The sequence below is a fragment of the Pinus tabuliformis genome, chromosome 3_1, assembly GCF_031772625.1.
Source record: "Pinus tabuliformis cultivar Carrire ecotype Pingquan chromosome 3_1, CPIR1, whole genome shotgun sequence".
In the NCBI taxonomy this organism is placed as follows: domain Eukaryota; kingdom Viridiplantae; phylum Streptophyta; class Pinopsida; order Pinales; family Pinaceae; genus Pinus; species Pinus tabuliformis.
In genome coordinates, this window is record NC_142301.1 from 802043647 (window position 1) to 802064625 (window position 20979).

The 20979-nt window shown below is 39.1% G+C and overlaps 1 protein-coding gene across 1 annotated transcript; it reads left to right on the top strand.

Annotated features, from left to right (window-relative positions):
* Nucleotides 1-16880: 16880 nt before the first annotated feature.
* Nucleotides 16881-17513, top strand: LOC149189877 (uncharacterized). The gene has a single exon (XM_089410367.1). The coding sequence runs from the start codon at nt 16881-16883 to the stop codon at nt 17511-17513; it is 633 nt and encodes a 210-aa protein (XP_089266493.1).
* The last annotated feature ends 3466 nt before the right edge of the window (nt 17514-20979 follow it).

The window sequence follows — 20979 nt, forward strand, 5'->3', positions numbered from 1 at the left end:
CTTTCAAGTCACAACACAGGACTGAGGACTGAGGACGTGACGTCACCCACTCCATTATACAGGAGGTACAGGCAGGGGTTAAATGTGTTGTATCAACTCAAATGTCATAGTTATACTTTCATTTCAGACTCGTTGTTGAAACTTTTTTGTAATGGAAAGCCGCGTGTCTGACTGGTACGAAATGATCGTATAAGAAAATTATGAACACGAGGACTCAGGAGGTGACGTCACCCACTCCATTATACAGGGACAGGGCATGCCCGCCAAAAACTTTGCTATTGCCCGGAAGTCATGAGGAACCAGCTTGTTTATTTCACAATACACATCCTAAAAAAATCACATTTTCTTCATCGATTTTGACAGTTCCTTTGACTTCTGGGCATGAGCATATATGCGTTATTAAAAGAGAATATTTATTTAAATGTAAAATCATATAGGAGTTTTTGCCACTGATACCGGACTCCTGCCAAAAGAGCATTCAGCCAAAATGGTGAGGAAATGTTCAGTCAAATCCGTGACAAACCAAAAAATAGAGTTCGTCCAGTTATGCGCTTCAACAGTTGACAATTTATAACGCAGGGTTGGAGTGGCCCTCGAAGAAAATATATATCATATAACTATATCGTGATTTTTATAACGCAGGGTTGGAGTGGCCCTCGAAGAAAATATATATCATATAACTATATCGTGATTCTAAACTTATCTTTTGATTTGTTTGTTTGGATTTTTTTATTATATAAAACTATTTTATTTATTCACCTTGATATTGATATTGAATAAAACTATTAATAAGACAGTATAGAAACTTGTATATCAAAGTATAAAATACAAAAAAGCTTGTACATCAAAATATAAAATACAAAAGTTAGAAAAAAATATGAAACAAAATGAGATAAAATGGAAATGTTTAATTAAGTGCATTATATTGACAAAGACAATAATTTTAGTGAAAATAATTAAATGATTAAATAAAAAGTAAATATAATGAACTTTTATTTAAAAATTAAAGACTAGTATGGTTTATAAATAATCTTGTAGACTCCCACCAGCGTTTTGTAAAGTTTTGAAAGAGAATGTAATCAAATCCTTTAAGAGAAGTTGGGTTGATAGACAAGACATTCTCATAATTTCTTAACTTTTTGAAAAAATAATCTTGTAGACTCCCACCAGCTTTTGTTAAAGTTTTGAAAGAAAATGTAATCAAATACTTTAAGACTCCCACCAGCTTTTGTTGAAGTTTTGAAAGAAAATGTAATCAAATCCTTTAAGAGTAGGTGGGTTGATAGACAAGACACTCTCATAATTTCTTAATATGTTGAATTGATAAGCAATTTGATCAAATACCACCTAAGCATATTATATTTTTGTGGATTATTTTTCCCAACATTGTATTCAAGTAAATATAATAATCTATACTTTGTCAATTCAATTTGTAAATTGATAGAAAGGAATTGGAATAAAGGTGGAAATTGTAGAATAATTACAAGTCACTTTTATATGTTATTCATTGTGCAAATTATTAGTTTTGATAACATTATTTTGCTCTACTAAAAAACAATCTTCCTTTTTCATTTCATATATTCTCATATACTTATCGAATTTTAGTTTTATTATGTTGAAAAATATATTTGAGAGTATAATTTTTTTATTTACATTGGAATTGAGAATGCACCGGAGAAGGTAAAAAAGGTACAGTAGTGAAGAAGGTGCATGGAAATTCAATAATATTCTCTTTAAATCACCAACGTTAAAAAAACGACAGTTCCGCCTCCCCATTCATAATAATGACAACAAGTGGGAATGGGAATTTTGAGTGAGGCCCAACTTTTTGATTTTATTTTTCCAGGGCCCTCCATTGGCAGCTGGGTGCGAAGGGAGGGTTGTCAAATCAAGTTACTCTCCAGCTGTTGGAGACCGAATTTCTCTGAACGTCACTGCGAAAACGAGGTGAACCAGAACTGCGAATTATTATCATTTTAATTAAAAAATGTTAATAATTGAATTAAAAATAAATAGATTTAAGTTCTTTTCAAAGAAATCAAGTTGATGGATAATATTAACAAAATCCAACGTTGGACTATGGTTGATTTCCATATTTAGAAAATCTTTGTCACAATGTGACATTGGACCATGCTTGGCCAAGATTATAAACCCAAGGGAATAATACTAAACCCAAGGGATTAATATTATAAACCCAAGGTATATAAACCCTAAGAAAATTATTATAAACCCTAAAATAAATGTGGTTGACCATTGTTCATTTTCATATTAAGACAATCTTTGTCACAATGCGACGTTGAACCATGGTTGATTTTCATATTGAAAAAATTTATAACAATGTGACATTGCACCATAGTTGATTTTCAATTAAGAAAATCTTTGTCACAATGCCACGTTGGACTATGCTTGACGAGAATTATAATCCCAAAAGATTAATATTATAAACCCAAAAGATTAATATTATAATCTTTTAGACGAAGCAAAGTCTTCCTCAAATCGCAAAAAATAACCAAACCTTAAGACAATGCCACATCTAGACTATTGGAAGAAGCCAAACCTAGAGACAAAGACAAAACCACACTATCCGCTTAAACCAAACCCTAACATGACGCCAAACTCTAATTAATGGACCAAACCAGCCCTTACCTGTTGGCTCTTTAGATGCACTAGGTTTTCAAATATGTAATATAACTAAAATTTGTGTCCGCTATTCCATTTTGTGCTTCAAACATTTGATAGTTTATAAAGCAGAGTTGGAGTGGCCCCGAACACAGCCAAAAATAAAGTATTACATAAGCCACGAACTGGCTTCGCGTGAGTTAAAGGACTATGAAGAGATGGACTGCTTCTTTTTAGGGTATATATTTTCTATGCTTAGCATACCTTGTCACTCCGTCCTTGGCATGACAGCTAGCACTCATTAACACTCCCTGATGCATCCTTATATTCATTCACTTCCATGCATTTTGGCCTAGTGCTCCCTTGTGTTGTCCTAGTACTCCCTAACACTCCTCAGCATGCATTGGCACTCTCTAGCACACCTTAGCACTCTTTGATATGCTCTTCCACTTCATAGCATGCATCACACTCCCTGATGCACATTGGCACATTGGCACGTGTTGGCACTTGGCAAGTATTATCATGTTTGGCATGCGTTGAGATGACTTGGTATGATTTGGCATGGTTTACATTAAATTTATTTGAGATTAATTATTGGAAACTAGATGAGAAGAAACAGAGGAAGATTTGGCACTTAGAATGCATTGAAACTTGGCACTTGGCACCTATTGGAACGTAGTGTTGGTTTTCCTAGCATGACCCTCATGGAAAAGGTAAATTGATGACTTATTAACCCTATTATGTGCTCATTTACTTGTAGTTTAACTTGTTCCTCCCTTTTGTTCCCTTGACAACCCCTGGCATGCATTGTCACACCCTTGTACATCTTGGCATGCCTTCGCACTCGACACGTCTTATCTTGTTTGACATGTCTTCCTACTATCTGGCACATGTTAGCATGCCCTAACATTCTCTAACACACCTTGGCAGTCATGACCTTACAACTAGAAATGTTACAACTAGAATTGCATTTTTCCATGACTTGGGAACATTACATTCACTAGAACACCTTGGCACTCCCTAGTTTTCACGCCCTTTATTATCCTCCACAATGTCCCAGGCTGATGAGGAGATCGACGGAGGTAATCACAGACAAATCTTTTAGTTTGGTAGCTAGTCCTACCAAACCAAATAAGGCTCACTCTATGAAATCACAACAAAGAGATGACTGGAATGTAAAGGATTTTAGGCTAGATAGCTAGGTTCAAGTGGGTTTTGGAAAATTTAGGGTTTTGTAGCTGGATAAGGGGAAAAACAAAGTAGCTAGGTCAGAGGATCAAAGAAAGCAAGTTGATGGATAATCTTAACAAAATCCAACATTGGACTATGGTTGATTTCCATATATAGAAAATCTTTGTCACAATGTGACATTGGACCATGCTTGGCCAAGATTATAAACCCAAGGGAATAATACTAAACCCTGGATTAATATTATAAACCCAAGGTATTAATATTATAAGACCGAACCTTAAGACAATGCCACATCTAGACTATTGGAAGAAGCCAAACCTGGAGACAAAGACAAAACCAGACTATCCGCTGAAACCAAACCCTAACATGACGCCAAACTCTAATCAATGGACCAAACCAGCCCTTACATGTTGGCTCTTTAGATGCACTGGGTTTTCGAATATGTAATATAACTAAAATTTGTGTCCGCTATTCCATTTTGTGCTTCAAACATTTGATAGTTTATAAAGCAGAGTTGGAGTGGCCCGAACACAGCCAAAAGTAAAGTATTACATAAGCCACGAACTGGCTTCGCGTGAGTTAAAGGACTATGAAGAGATGGACTGCTTCTTTTTAGGGTATATATTTTCTTTCATGCCCTCTTGTATCTTTTTTTTTTTTTCTAAGTAAAGTCTATCTATTATATAAAAAAGGGGGAAAAAAATTTACAAAGAGGTATGGACCTCTGAGGGGGCAACAGCCATCCCTCTGTCACAAAATCTGCTGCATGCAGCACTGAAATGTCTGATTACAATCCATGAGGCAGTTTTCATACTGCAATAACCACAAAAATGAGTATCCTGCTTATCCGACCATACAACATATCTGAGATTTTTATAAAAGACTGGAGACATACACTTATAAGCTGGAGAAACGACCACTGTGAGAAAAAAACTGGAGTAACAACTACTGTGCGCCATTTCAAAAACCAAAAAAACTCCTTCTGAAAGAAATTTTATGCCTGAGGTGGCATGTCTTCATCTGCATCCATGTCGCGCTCGGTGGTGCTGACCCATTCGACTCCCATAATCTCCTCTTTCTCCTTTTCTGCTTGCTCCGGCATCGACATCAGGTGAGACATATTGGCTGAGGAAGATGCGGGAGCGCAGGGGATAATATCATCATTAGCAGAGAGCGAATGCAGGGGCGAATCTTCACGCGTCTCTTCGGTCTGGAGCGGGTCAGGGGCATTGAGGATGTCACCAGCTTCATTATCCTGCAAATTACTGGGGCTGAGAGAGAGCGAACTATCCTTGATGTATTCCTCTGAGCTTGAGGAATCCTCTTCCTCCTCAGAAAAAATAACCGTGAGCAGGGCAGAAATTGTGGGCTTATGCAATTTACTTTTGAATTTGAACCTGCAGGAATGGAGGGAACTATGCGAAGAAGGGCCAGAATGTTCAGACGAAGGGGATGACGGGGATCTGGAGGCAAGCGGAACGATGCAGGGAGGATTAGGCACCCCTTTGCCCCTATTACCCCCACAACCACCATAGTTGCTGCCTCTACGGGGAATTCCTCGCTGTCGTGGGGCCATTGCAAGGGAGCAAGCCACATTATGGAAATAGAAGCCCAGCAAACACCAAATAAACCAGTATCTGGAGGACTGAACCTTTCGGAAAGACTGAACACCACTGAGACTCGAAAATTCTGACTCTATTGGCTTGAATTGAAGAAAAACAAGCGACCCACAAGCAGAGACGTGAACTATGCCATAGAGATACCAAAAAACTAGATAATAAACATACCAGATGCCATACGTCTGCGTCGTGAACCAGGGGAAGGAATTGACCAAGAGTCTGCGCCTTTGGAACCAAGGGGGTTTCCAAACTCGCCTCTCTGTCTCAGGAACGAGCTGAACTCTGTTCTCAGGATCGAATGTGCCAGGGCATTGCCAAAGGAATGTCGCCTGCCTAATATCTAACTCGCTGAACTTATGAGCCATCTTAATAATCGAACCCCGCTTGCCGTGAGCCCAGTGAGGCCTTAAAGGCTTTAAATGCACTGCCATACCTTCACCCATCGCAGCCTCCAGGACGCCAGGTGCCCCCTTCGCTCGCTTGAGCATTTACTCTGTCCTTACCACCCGCATCCGGGTGTGAAATTTCCTGCTGTTGCATGTCTGTGTTTACAATATTTCTGAAGGCGGAGAGTTGATTCTCTGAGACCAAGCTTGAAATAGGGCCTTCATAGAAATCCTTTCCACATTCTACTCCTAGGTTCGCAAGAAAATCCGCGAGTTTATTCCCCTCTCGTCTGATGTGTTTGAAGGAGATCGCTGGATGAATGGTAAGCCAGTTTTTAAGAAGCTCTAGTCTATTGGCCAATCTCCAACTGCTACTGATTTTGTGAACTGGTGCACCTTGCATAAGCTTTGTGGACATGTTAATAAGAATTTTAGAATCCCCTTCCACAATAAGAGGGAAAAGTCCTCTGTCCTTTGCCAGATTTATCCCTCTCCATAAACCTTCCAGTTCCGCCGCGTTATTAGTGTTCCATCCAATTGACCCTGCATAGGTGATTAATGGAGTCCCCTGGTAATTCCTGATGCTTCCTCCATATCCTGTGTCTCCGGGATTTCCCTTCGAGGCACCATCAAAGTTAAGCTGGTAAACATTGTATGGTGGAGGATTCCATCTTGTTGAGGCGCTTGGGGTCCCTGAAGCATTGATTTTGGTTGATTCCGTTTGTTGCAGGTGCATTTGCCAATTGCCCCATATGGCTTGTTCTTGAGGGAGAGATGGGAAGTCTTCTGCATTCCATTTTTTAATCGACAGGGTTTCCTTTAGATTCTGATGCAATCCTTTCCAGACCTGTTCCACCGTTTGTGCTTGATCCTTAAATATCCGTCTGTTCCTTTCCTTCCAGATATTCCACATGACCAATCCTGGTATTAATTGCCATAATGTGTTTAAGAGCTTGCTTGTGTAGGGTGCTTGAGGCCAGGTACGTAGTGTTTCTTTGATGTCTCCGAGCACTCTTCCATCCTTCTGACATCTAAAAGTAACTTTTTCCCACAGTTGTCTTCCCATAAAACAACCTTGCAGAAGATGGATGGTTGTTTCCTCTGCCTGCCTACAGATCGGGCACATGGAAGGTCCAGCAAAATTTCTTTTTCTCAGATTATCCCATGTAAGAATTCTGTTATGTGAAATCAACCAAAGAAAGGTTGATACTTTCGGCCATATGACTGGGTTCCAAATTCTCTCCCAGACTTGATCCTTATTAAGCTGATCCTTGATGATGATTTTGTAGGCTTCTTGTGTTGTGAATATGCCTTTCTCCTCATAGCCCCATCTAAGGGTGTCCAGGCCTTCCACAAATGGGATTTTTCTTCTTTGGAGTTCAAGGGAGAGGGCCTGTTGAATCTGCTCCGAACTGTGGGGTAATATTTGATTAGCATCTTTCCATTCTCTATGGTCTTGAGCATTTTGCGTGTTCCAAAATCGACTGACTTTCTCATGATGTTGTATATCTTGGTCCTCTATTCCTTGAATTGCCTCTCTGAGATTGGGAAGCTGCTGCCATGAATCCTCCCAAAACCTCGCTGTATGACCATCCCTGATTTCCCAAAAACTGTGTTTTTGAATTAATTCCCTGTGTTGAATTGCTGAGTTCCAAATCACTGATCCTTTGCTAATTTCCGTCATTCTGATTCTTTCCTCCAGGGATTTGTTACTTGCATATTTAGCTGTCCATAGGGTTGCCCAGGGTGTATTTGGAGCAGAGAGCCATCTCCACCAGATTTTAGCTCCCATTACCTTGTTACTGTGTTCTGGGTCTCTCAATCCTATGCCTCCTGCTTTTTTGGGAAGGCAAGCTTTTTCCCACTTTACAAGCGCCCATTTTCTATTTGGACCCGATTTCCCCAAAGGAAATTGCGCTGCAGCTGTTTGATGGCCTTGAGAACCCATTTGGGTGCTGCTAAAATAGAAAACAGATAAATAGGCATTGATTGAATCACTGCTTTAATCAGAACTAACCTGCTGGCCATATTGAGTGCACGGTGAGTCCACAAAGACAACCTAGCTTCCAGTTTTTCTAAAAGGTTGTTCCATGAAGCATGCTTAAGAACAGAGGCAAACAGAGGAGCACCCAAATATTTGGATGGAAGGGAAGCAATAGTAAACCCAAGAATACAAGCAATAGATCGTTGGATGGAAGGAAGGGTATTGAAAAAAAATACTTGCGATTTGGCTTTATTTATGAGAGCGTCGGACGCTTCCGAGAAGTCTGCTAGAATGGAGTTTAACACACAAGCTTCTTGGACAGACAAATGCCCAAAGAGCATATTATCGTCAACAAACTGCTGATGGGAGCAAGCAGGGGCATTGGGGAAGGCTAAGCCTTTGAGAAGGCGAGTCCGAATAGCTTCTTTGATATTGCATCCAAGACCTTCAGCTAGGATGACAAAAAGGAAAGGCGAAATGGGGTCTCCTTGTCGAATTCCCCTAGAAGGTCTAAAGGTAGGCGAGGGGATACCATTGATGAGAATGGAGAAGAAAGAGGAAGAAATTAAACTGCTAACCCACCGAATCCACGAGGGTGCAAATCCGAATGCTTGGAGAATTTTTTGCATGTATTCCCAGCTAATACTATCAAAAGCCTTAGATAGATCTATTTTGAGTATCATACCTGGTTTGTTGGAGAGCTTGAGAGAATGGATGATTTCATGGGTAAGAATTATCCCATCCGTGATTTGTCTGCCTTCAACATAACCTGTCTGTTCAGGGGAAATGATGAGAGGAAGCAAGGGCTTCAATCTGGATGCTATTACCTTGGACACGATCTTGTAAATGATATTGCATAACGCAATTGGTCGATATTTTTCTGGAGTGCAAGCATCTTCTTCTTTTGGAATTAGAGCAATGAAGGTTGCATTCAAACCTGGATACATCCACCTCAGCTGACGCGATTCTTCTACCACTTGCCAGACTTCCCATTTAACCAACTCCCAGAAGTGATGGAAAAAGTTTGAAGTAAAGCCATCAGGTCCTGGTGCTTTTCCTGCCTTGAGATGGTGGACCGCTTCTTCAACTTCCTGAAGGCTTATTGGCTTGAGCAGAAGGGTGTTATGCTCTTCAGTAATCAATTTTGGTATATTTTTGATGATTTTCCCAATAGCTTCCGTCCTATTTACATTCGGTTCTTGATTCATTTTTTTGAAGTAGTTAAGGAATACTTGCTCTATACCTTCATGAGTTTCGATTTTGTCACCTTGCTCAGTTGTAACCCTGGAGATGTTATTTATCATTCTCCTTTGCACCGTGGATTTGTGGAAGAATTTGGTGTTCTTCTCACCCTCCTTCAACCACCTGACCCTCGATTTTTTTCTCCAGAGGGTTTCCTCCTGTGATTCTCTCTCAAGGAGTTTATTCTCTAAGGTTTGCTCTTGCTTGCTGAGTTCTTCCGTGCGCCCTTCGGAGATTATTTTTTGCTGAATCACTCTCATTTCTTGAATGATTTTCTCCTTTTCTTTAAATATATTACCAAAAACAGAGTGGTTCCATTTTTTGATTTCGCCTTTGAGGTATTTCAACTTCCTTTGAAACGTGGACATTTTTGTACCTTCTGTAGGATTGCAGTTTAACCAGGTGGCTTTGACAAAATCCGCAAAGTCCGGATGGGATAGCCAGAAACTTTCAAATCTGAATGGGCGTTTTACATGACATCCAGGTCTGTTCCATTGTAGGGCGATCGGCCAGTGATCCGATCCAGAGAATGGAAGGATTGAAGCTGTGAATTCCCCTCCAACATGAACTGCGTTATCAGAAATTAGGAACCGGTCCAAGCGTGATGCTATCTGCATTGGAGAAGCCCTCTTGTTGCTCCAGGTGTGAATGCCGTTATCTGTGGGAATGTCTATAAGCCAGTTGGTCTGTATAAAATCCTTCAAGAGTGTTCCATCTCTGTTCGCGCTGCACCGTCCTCCCTTTTTTTCTTCCATTGAGGCAATCATATTATAATCGCCCCCAGCGATCCATAATGGATGTTGCCTTTCTTTATTGATACTCGTCAGGACCTCCAGGACTTCAGATTTTTGTTGGGTTTCTTGAGGAAAATATACATTAGAAATGTGACCAGAAATATTTGTCCCATTGATATGAAATATAGCTTGGATAAAATGCTTATTTGCATGTATATTAACAAGTTGAATCTTTCTTGCGTCCCAGAGCACTGCAAGTCCTCCAGAAGCTCCTTGAGCATCAACAACAACGACTGTACCTGCTGGCCAGGCCTTTACTGCTATTTTTTCTAAAACTTTTGAGCTGCATTTTGTTTCCTGTAGAAAAAGAATTTCTGGTTTTTCTTCCATGAGCAAATTTTTTAAGAGTTTTCCTTTCCTTGGGCAGTTAAGCCCTCTAATATTCCAAGAGATTAACTTCATTGAGAAGATTTGGGGTTGGTGTTGAAATATTTGGTGAGCTTAGCATATCTGCCTGACTCCACCAGTACCTCACCTATCTTGATGGTTCTCTCCAGGGTGGTTTTCCGTCCCCTTTTTTTGCTATCCTTGGTGATGAATTTCCCGTCCCACTGACTGCCGATTTGAACTCCTAACGAATATTTTTTCTGAGCTTTATTGAGGACTGCCACTAGATTGTCCACTTGTGTATCAGGGATTTTGTCGAAGTTCCCAGTTTTACATGCATGTTCTAAACCCAATATATCAAGCTCCCCAATATCTATGGCTTCTGTATCCTCCTCCATGTTTTGCGGTTCCTGAATATTGCCTTCTGCTTCCTTTTCTCTTTCAATGTCTGAAGTTGAACCATCAATTTCCATATCCGGGTGGATCCCTATTTTTGAAGTTGTCTTGAGCCCACTGCCTTCTAGATCGTTCTCCGTTTCCTTTTCTTTTAGCTTGGTTTCTTCTCTGATTTTCTGCTCTGCTGCATTCTCTCTCTTATTAGGGGACGGGTTAATAGGATCTGGCATGTCCTCATTTTCTAACACTGCAAAACTGTTACTAGTTGACGGCTTGGATGTGTCTTCAGGAGCTGTCTTGCCTGCTGGTTTTTTTGAGCCTCTTCTACGATTAGTAACCTTAATGAAGCCATCATCAGGAAGATTATCCTGTGTCTCTTGAGTTTTTGGCTTGGTATTTAGAGGGCAGTCTCTAAAGAGATGTCCTAGGTCATGACACTTCCTGCACCTAAAAGGAACATGCTCGTAATCAATTAGCTGGCTACATTCTACATCTTCGTGGAAGAGACTTACCGTATCAGGCAAAGGTTGCTTCAGATCCATGTATACGCAGATTCTTGCATAAGAGGTATATCTCTGTGACCTTGTTTCTTCTGCAACTTTAACAAAATCGCCCAGGGCTGAGCCTATTGCTTTTAGAGTTTCCTCTTCCCAGTATTCCAAGGGTAAAGAGTACAACCTGATCCACACCGGTGCCCAACTCAGATCCTCCTTATCCGGGTTGAAGCGATCTGTCCATTCTCTGAGAAAGAGCCCAGCCGAGTTAAAGAAGTAAGGCCCCCCTTCGAAGACTCTGTTCCTGTCTTCCAGGCAGTTGAAGACCGCAGTAAAGAAGCCCTTCGGCCCAAGATGCAAAGTAATATGTCCTTTTGGGTGCCATTTTACATTTATCCAAGTTCTCAGCGCTCTTTCATTAGGCCAAATGCCTATGAACTTGCCTATGAGCGCATGATCCTTCATGTATTGGATTCTGGCGTTGATCCTGTGACTTGGCAGCTCCACTTTTGGTTTCTGAGCCGCTACTTGCTTGCATGTCGATGAACTAGCTTTCGATCTTCCGTGCTGATTGTCTTCCGTCTGCTGCTTCTGCCCTTGACTTGTTTCTTCCTCATTATTCACCGGTTCCGAGTTTGAGACTGCTGGTTTCTCTGGCAGCTTGTCGTTTCTTAGGGGAGGCGCCCCACCTCCCCCCTTGTGGGGGCCCATTCAACCACCGGTCAAGACCCCTGTCTACAGTATCCTCGCTTGTCGTATAACGAACCAGGATCCTCTGCGCTACAGACCTGCCGTAGCAGGAGATTGCCAGAACCCTAGGTTTCCATGCCCTCTCGTATCTTTACTTTTATGAGAGCACGGGAATAATTCAAACGTCTTTTGCTTTGGTGCGTTTGCTTTTATTTACTTTACAGATGCAATTTAATCCAACTAAAATTAATGGAGGGCATTTTCTAATCCACTGTTTGAATTAATTATATAAATTATTATATATTTTATAAATCTTTATTAATTATTTTTATATTTTTAAAATTAATATAAAAATGAAATAATATTTATTTATTTATTTATTTTTATTTTTTTGGGTAAAATTTCAATATTAAATTCTATTATTAATACTTAATACTAAAACTCTACCCAATATTTTAAATTTAATATTATAAAACTTAATTATTAATCATATAATTATATAATAACTTATATTTATATTGATATTAAATGTCCATCATATATTTAATAATAGTATATGTAGATTAATATGGTTGTGTATATAGATGATATTTGCCCATCACCATATTTATTAATGTGGTTGTGCCAATAAATTACTAAATTTCAATTAGTTAAATATAGGTATTATTTTATAATTACATTAAAAAATAAGTGTTAGATGTTAGATATTAGAATTTAGATATAAATATTTTTTATATTCTATTTTTTTTATTAATAAAATTACTTACAATTTTTTAGATAAAAGAAAATCATAATATGCATATTATATTAAAATAGATAACATATAGACAGTAGTTATAAATTAACATCCATTTTGTCATATAAATTAACAAGAATGATTTTGTAATCATATTTAAATTTAATTAATAATCGTATAAAAAATTAATATTTACAATATAACAATATTCTTAACCATGAATATTCACCCATTTTACAGTGGATGTTATTATCTCTTAAACAGGCTTTCTGACAATACCATGGGCCAATACCTTGAGTTATCAATACCACATACCCAAAAACCTTAACTCATTTCAAAAAATAAAAAATAAAAAATTATTTAATTATAATTCAATTTTATAACATTTTTATATTAAAACCTAATACTTACAACAAACATACAATATAACAAGATTTTTAACCATGGATATTCACCCTATTTTACCATGGATATTATTAACTTGTTTCAAAATGAAAATATTTTATAAATATTTAATTTCATTTTTATTTTATGTTATTTTTAAACTAAAATCTAAAAGAAAAACCCATAGGGAGATGTTGTAGTGGTGTAAATATTTGTAAACATTTACATGTGGTCTCAATTAAAAAGTAATAGAATGTTAAGAATACATGTCTTTCATCCCAAATCCCTCTATACGAGCCCATATCCATCTTAACTTTGGATCTACCAAATGCTAAGAGGGATTGAATGTCTTGAGATGCAAACCTCTTTTAAAGTGAAATGAGATTTGATCCCTTTAAGGGCTTGGTAGATTTAGAGTTAAGATGGATCTAAACAAGTTATAAAATGTTTGATTATGGTTATGATGACAATTATTTTTCTACATTTTATCTTTTTAAATATTATATTATAATAAAAATGATTAAACCATTCAAAATTTATAATTAATTCATAATATAATAAATATGAAACAAATAGGTTAATTTTTATACATAATTTAAATCATATCAAAATTTCAAAATAATTGTTCTATAAAAATTTAATCATATTGAAAAGAAAAGAAAATATCATTAATAAATTTATTATTATATTTAAATAAATAAAATAATTATTACATAATAATAATAATAAAATTTTTATTTTTTAAAATTTCTATCAATTGTATTCGTATCAAAAGAAGTTTACATCTGATTCCAAGGTTCACATAGAAATCCATAGATTCAATCCAACAAGAAAAGAATGAAATTGCTCATGATACCATTTAACCCAAAAATAATTATTGTAGAGCGAGAGCCCAAGACCTTGCTAATAAATAATTGATCAATAACAAAATAATGCATCATAGCCACATAAAATTATAGCCATATACATCACCCTATGGACACTCTGACACCAACAAATAGAAAATGCAAGGATGATTCTTCAGATAAACCAAAGGGAATTCAAAAGCAAACCCAATCCCTGATAAGTGTTCAACATATGCAAGGAGTTGGACAATCACATAGAAGAATATGACCCTCCTAGAAATCCCCTAACTCTCTGCCAGCATAGCACATAAGAAACAACCTGCATTGAAGACATAGAATTTTGCAATTATAACAAATCCAAAATGTTGCAACAACACAAAAATGAATTGCGTCCCTTTAACCATTGAGAGACATAAGAATTGAGGTGGAAAAGAGATAGAAAACATAAAATATTCAACGAATGACAACAACCTTTGACATAAGAACCTTTTCCCTTACCAAAATTCAGATATACCTGGCTCCCATAGAAAGAAAAAAAAATGGTGCAAATAAAACAAACCATTTCATGCCCCATAACAGAGATAAGATGCAGACTGCCCTGTAGAAACCAAGTTGTAGCATATGAAAAATGAGAACGAACTACCTAAAACCACCTCCATCACTGATCATGATCTGAACAAATTAAGGCAAGCGTTTTATTGTCATCATTGAGAGGAGGGTCAATAAGATCTTTCCAAGCAAAGTAGCTCACAAAAACACCTTTCATTGAAGCCAAACATTGGTTGACATTATCCAGACAAAAGCGTTGATTTCTCAACATACACTTAATGTCCTCTAAGGAAGAAAAAAACATTATACTTATCCACTTGCTTGTCCTTAAAAATAAGGTGCAAGAGAGTGATCATTTGTTGATGAAGTAACAAAGAACTTGTTGCCACTCAAATTGTCCCAGTAACTGAGGATAGCCTGAGACGACATCATTGAGGATCCTATATCCTCCCGCTCTATGTGACAAGCATTGATCTCCCTTTCACGAGAGGGAGTATTCCCTGGTGATAATCAAAATCAAATAGTTGTTGTAACTAGTGTGAATTAAATAGATTTTCTAATTAAACAAATAAATAGACCAAATTATTGAATAAAGAGTGTTTTAAATAAAATAATGTTTTTTTGGGAAAAAGAGATAGTAGGTACATAACTCATGAAAACATATTAAGTAAAAACTTCATTAATGATGAATGAATTAAATTAATATATATCATAATTCACAAAGGTTAGCTAGAAATATAAATAAAAATTAAAGAAAAGACAGAAATTAAGGCACACTAGTGTTAAATACATCTAATTGAACTATGTAGTTTAAATAACATAACATCAAGTATTCATATTAGTTATGTACACAACAACATAAACTGTAAGTTGAGGAGAACGGAGCGGGAACGATGGGCGATGGGAGCACAGTGTAGGGATTAGGGTTCTGCGCCGACCTGCAACGGCAGGCGCTCTGCAGAGTAAGATCGTTCTCCAGAAGGCGGCAGCGTAGTAGTCTCCTATCGGACGGTACTGGTGCAGCGTACAATGGATCCCTGCCAGGGGGAAGGGGGCGGGCCTCCCTCAACCAATGGCAAACAACCAGAGAACAATGAAGAATCAGACATGAATGAAATGCAGACTGAAGAAAACACTGACAACAGTCAGAAAATGCAGCAAGAACAGGATCAGCAGGAAAAGCCGAAAGTGAGCTCATCCAAATGCAAGCCGGTAGCCACGCACAGACCAAAAATGGAGCTACCCAGCCACCGTATTAATGCCAGAATACAATACATGAGGGATCATGCTCTAATAGGCAAATTTATTGGCATCTGGCCAAATGAAAAAGCCTTGAGAACCTGGATCAATGTCAAATGGCACCCAAAAGGTCATATATCCCTTCATCTCGGGCCAAAGGGGTTTTTCACCGCAGTATTTAACTGCCTGGAAGATAGAAATAAAGTCTTTAAGGGAGGGCCGTACTTCTTCAACTCTGCTGGGTTATTTCTAAGAGAATGGACCGATAGATTCAACCCGGACAAGGAAGACTTAAGCTGGGCACCGGTATGGATCAGATTGTACTCGTTGCCATGGGAGTACTGGGAAGAAGAGTCGCTAAAAGCGATCGGCAGTGCTCTGGGAGATTTTGTTAAAATAGCAGAAGATACAAAAACGCAGAGATACACTTCATATGCTCGAATTTGCGTCTATGTGGACCTAAAGCAACCTCTGCCTGATACGGTAAGCCTCTCTCATGAAGATGTAGAATGGATTCAATTAATTGATTATGAGCATGTACCGTTTAGGTGTAGAAAATGCCATGCTCTAGGACACCTTTATAGAGACTGTCCGCTAAACAGTAAGCCCATGGCTCAAGAAGACCAGGAAAACAAAACAGCGGATGGGTTTACCAAGGTAACAAATAGAAGAAGAGGAAACAAGAAGAACCCATTCCAGACCAAATCAGCCCAAAAAGATACACCAAAACCTTCTACGAGCAACATCTTCGAAGCTCTAGCCAATGAAGAGGGGCAGGATCAAGAACCCTCAAACACCAAGCGAATAGCTCAATAGGAAAGGCCTGAAGCATCCCATTCGAAATCTAAGGAAAAAACAGAGGAACAAAAGGAAAACTCCAAGAATTCTAAACCAGCAACTTGGAATCAGCCAGATATGGAGATAGATACTATATATCCGAGTACAGGAAAAGAAATGGAAGGAGAAGGAAGCTATCAAAAGCCACAAAATATGGAGGAAGATACCGACTCAATAGATATTGGGGAACTGGACATTTTAGGCTTGGAATCTGCATGCAAAACAGGGAACTTCGACAAAATAACGGATAAACAAGTGGACAACCTAATGGAAGTGCTCAATAGAGCCCACGAGAAATACTCTCTAGGGGTTCAAACTGGAAGTCAATGGGACGGGAAGTTCATCCCCAAAGACAGCAAAAAGAGAGGAAGGAAATCGACCCTGGAAAGAACTATCAAAATAGGCGAAGCCCTAGTAGATTCAGGCAGATATGCCAAGCTAACCAGGTATTACCAAACCAAACCCAACCCTTCCCAATGAAGTTAATATCATGGAATATAAGAGGGCTGAACGGCCCAAAGAAAGGAAGACTTTTAAAAAACCTGCTAATGGAGGAAAAACCAGCAATCCTTTTTTTGCAAGAGACAAAATGTAATCAGGCAACCTTGGAAAAAATAGCAGCAAAGGTCTGGCCGGAAGGACTAGTTACGGCGGTGGATGCTCAGGGAGCCTCAGGAGGACTGGCTATACTCTGGGATGCAAGGAAGATCCAACTAAGTAATACACATGCTACTAAAAATTTCATACAAGCCACCTTTCACCTAATTGGCACAAATATCTCAGGGCATATAACAAATGTATACTTTCCTCAAGAAACACAACAGAAAATTGAAATTCTGGATGCATTATCGCAGCTTAATGCAGTAAGGATCCATCCTCTATGGATCTCAGGCGGTGACTACAATATGATAGCCACAACAGAGGAAAAAAGAGGAGGATGCTGCAGAATAAACAGGGATGGCTCAGTCTTAAAGGACTTTATTCAAAATAATTGGATGATAGACCTTCCAACAAACAACGGTCTCTTTACCTGGAACAATAAACGTGCAGAGCCCACACAGATTGCTTCGCGTCTGGACTGCTTCCTGATCTCAGACAATGCAGTGCACATAGGGGGAGAATTTACAGCCTCAATACTACCTTACTCAGGCTCGGATCACTGGCCCATAGCCTTAAACTAGAACAGACCCGGTAAAGACACTAAGCGCCCATTCAGGTTTGAGGCTTTCTGGTTAACTCATCCGGAATTCCACGAATTTATCAGGACAACCTGGCAAAACTTCAGTTCAGCAGAGGGAACCAAAATGGCTTTATTCCAGAAGAAGCTGAAATACCTCAAAGAGGAAATAAAACGATGGAATAAATTCACCTTTGGCAACATCTTCAAATCCAAGGAACACCTCACCCAAGAGATGAAGGCAATCCAGCAAAGAATGATCTCGGAAGGACGGTCGGAAGAATTAAATCAAAAGGAGAAGAGCATAGAGAACAAAATCCTTGAACGAGACCTACAGGAGGAAATTCTCTGGCGGCAAAAATCGAGGGTAAGATGGCTGAAGGAAGGTGAAAAGAACACAAAATTCTTTCACAAAACCACAGTACAGAGAAGAATGACAAACCAAATCTCTTATGTCAACAATGAGCAGGGCAACAAAGTCAAAACACATGAAGAAATAGAAAGGAGTTTCTCAACTATTTCAAGAAAATGAATCAGGAACCCAACATCAACAGGGCAGAGGCCATTGATAACATCACCAAGCAGATACCCAAATTAATCAATGAAGACCACAACACTCTTCTGCTCAACCCGGTAAGCCTTCAAGAGGTAGAAAATGCTGTGAAACAACTTAAAGCAGGGAAAGCGCCTGGACCAGATGGGTTTACTGCTAATTTCTTTCAGCACTTCTGGGAACTAATTAAATGGGAAGTCTGGCAGGTAGTGGAAGAATCCCGCAATCTCCGATGGATGTATCCAGCCATGAACGCAACATTCATTGCGCTCATCCCCAAAACAGAGGAATCCAACTCTCCAGATAAATACAGACCCATAGCCTTGTGCAACATTATTTACAAGATAGTCTCCAAGGTCATAGCTTTAAGATTGAAGCCCATGCTCCCTCTCATTATATCTCCAGAACAATCTGGATATGTGGAAGGAAGACAGATCACAGATGGGATTATATTAACCCATGAAATAATACATTCCCTCAAGCAAACAAAAAAACCAGGTATGTTGCTCAAAATCGATCTATCCAAAGCTTTTGATAGTATCAGTTGGGAATATTTGCAAAAAATCCTTAAGGCTTTTGGCTTTGCCCCCCCTTGGATCAGATGGATCAGCAATCTTCTTTCATCCTCTTTCTTTTCCATTCTCATTAATGGCATCCCTTCTCCTACTTTTCGTCCTTCGAGAGGCATTAGACAAGGAGATCCGTTATCGCCCTTTCTCTTTGTCATCCTAGCTGAAGGCTTGGGTCGCAGTATAAAAGCAGCTATTCAAACCCATAAACTCAGAGGACTTTCTATTCACCAAGCCCCGGCTGTCTCACACCAGCAATTCGTCGATGATAATATGCTCTTCGGTCATCCTTCAGTCCAAGAAGCTCGAACCTACAAGTCTATCCTTGACTCCTTTTCGAAAGCCTCAGGAGCTCTAATTAACAATGTTAAATCTCAAATTTTCTTTTTCAATACTCCTCCATACACAAAGAGAGCCATAACGCGCATTTTGGGTTTTTCCATGGCTTCACTTCCCTCTAATTACTTAGGGGCTCCCCTGATCGCATCGGCCTTAAAGCATTCCTCTTGGTCAAGCCTGTTAGAGCGATTAGAAGCCAGATTGCACCAATGGACTTACAGAGCATTAAACATGGCTAGCAGGATAGTACTTATCAAAGCAGTTTTGCAGTCAATGCCTCTCTACCTATTTTCCATATTAGCAGCTCCGAAATGGGTTCTTAAAAATATCAAACAGTTGCAGCGCAATTTCTTATGGGGAAGCTCAGGCCAAAATAGAAAATGGACTCTTGTCAAGTGGGAAAAAGCTTGTCTACCTAAGAATGCAGGAGGAATAGGACTCAGGGATCCTGAACAAAGTAACCAAACAATGGGGGCAAAAATCTGGTGGAGGTGGCTCTCAAATACCAATACCCCCTGGGCAATCTTATGGACAGCGAAATACGCAAGAAATTTGCCCTTGGAGGAAAGGATCAGAATGTCGGAAATCAGCAAAGGCTCGCTAATATGGAACTCTGCCATACAACATAGGGATTTAATACAAAATCATTGTTTTTGGGAGGTAAAAGAGGGTAATACGGCCAGATTTTGGACAGATTCATGGCAACAACTCCCGAATCTTAAAGACTGTATTCAAGGGATAACAGAACAGGAAATAAATCAACAGGACAAAGTAAGCAACTTCTGGCAAGCTCAAACCACTCAAGATCACAGAGAATGGAAAAACGCAAGTCTGATATTACCAGATGGCTCGAACCAAACACAAAGATCTCTAACAGTCTAGCTTCAAAAAAGGAAAATCATTAAGACAAGAGGAATGGATGCTCTAAGGTGGGGTTATGAGGAGAAGGGCACTTTCACAACCAGGGAAGCCTATCAAATAATTATCAAAGAAAGACTACACAAAGACAAACTATGGGAAAAAATATGGAAACCTCCTATTTGGCCGAAGGTATCAACCTTCCTATGGCTTCTCTCACACAACAGAATTCTCACGTGGGACAATATAAGGAAAAGAAATTTCTCTGGACCATCCATATGTTTCAACTGCAATCAGGAAGAAGAATCTGCCCTACACCTTATGCAGACTTGTCAGTTTGGTAGGAAACTATGGGAAAAGGTTTCATTCCGCTGCCAAAGGGAGGGTAGAGAGCTGGGTGATATACAAGGCACCTTGTGGAACTGGACTCAGGAGCCATACCAAAGAAAGGTATTAAATACTCTCTGGCAAATAACACCGGGACTACTGATGTGGAATATTTGGAAGGAAAGAAACCGAAGGATCTTTAAAAACCAATCAATGACACTGGAGCAAGTATGGAAAGGAATACATCAAAATATCAGTGAAACACTCTCAATCAAAAGCTGGTCTAAAGAGGATTTTCCAACGCAAGGGCAGGAACAAACCATATGGAATAATTGGCAAATAACCCTACAAACTCCATCTTCAGGCAATGACAATTCCTCTAAGCACCAGACAGATAAGGCAAGTTGGAGGCCGCCACCATTCAATGTGTTTCAACTCAACTTTGATGGCGCATCGAGAGGAAATCCCGGCCATACGGGATTTGGAGGAGCCATCAGAGATCATCAGGGCAAACCTCTTTCCACCTTCCTTGGATCGATAGGCTGGAATACCAATAATGCAGCGGAATTGGAAGGTTTATGGAGAGGGTTAACATTAGCACAGGAGCATAAATATTTTCCCCTTATAGTGGAAGGGGATTCCCAACTCCTCATCAATATGGCATTAAAGATTCAACAGGGCTCATCGATACATAAGGTCAGTAGCAGCTGGAGAATGGCAACTAGACTGGAACAGCTACAAAATTGGCTTCAGGAGCATCAAGCTATTTCCTTTCAACACATCAGAAGAGAAGGGAACAAGCTGGCAGATTTTCTGGCAAATTT

What these genes read in the sequence shown, in the direction of transcription:
- LOC149189877 (XM_089410367.1), top strand. Translation starts at nt 16,881, where the DNA reads ATGGAGGAAAAACCAGCAATCCTTTTTTTGCAAGAGACAAAATGTAAT.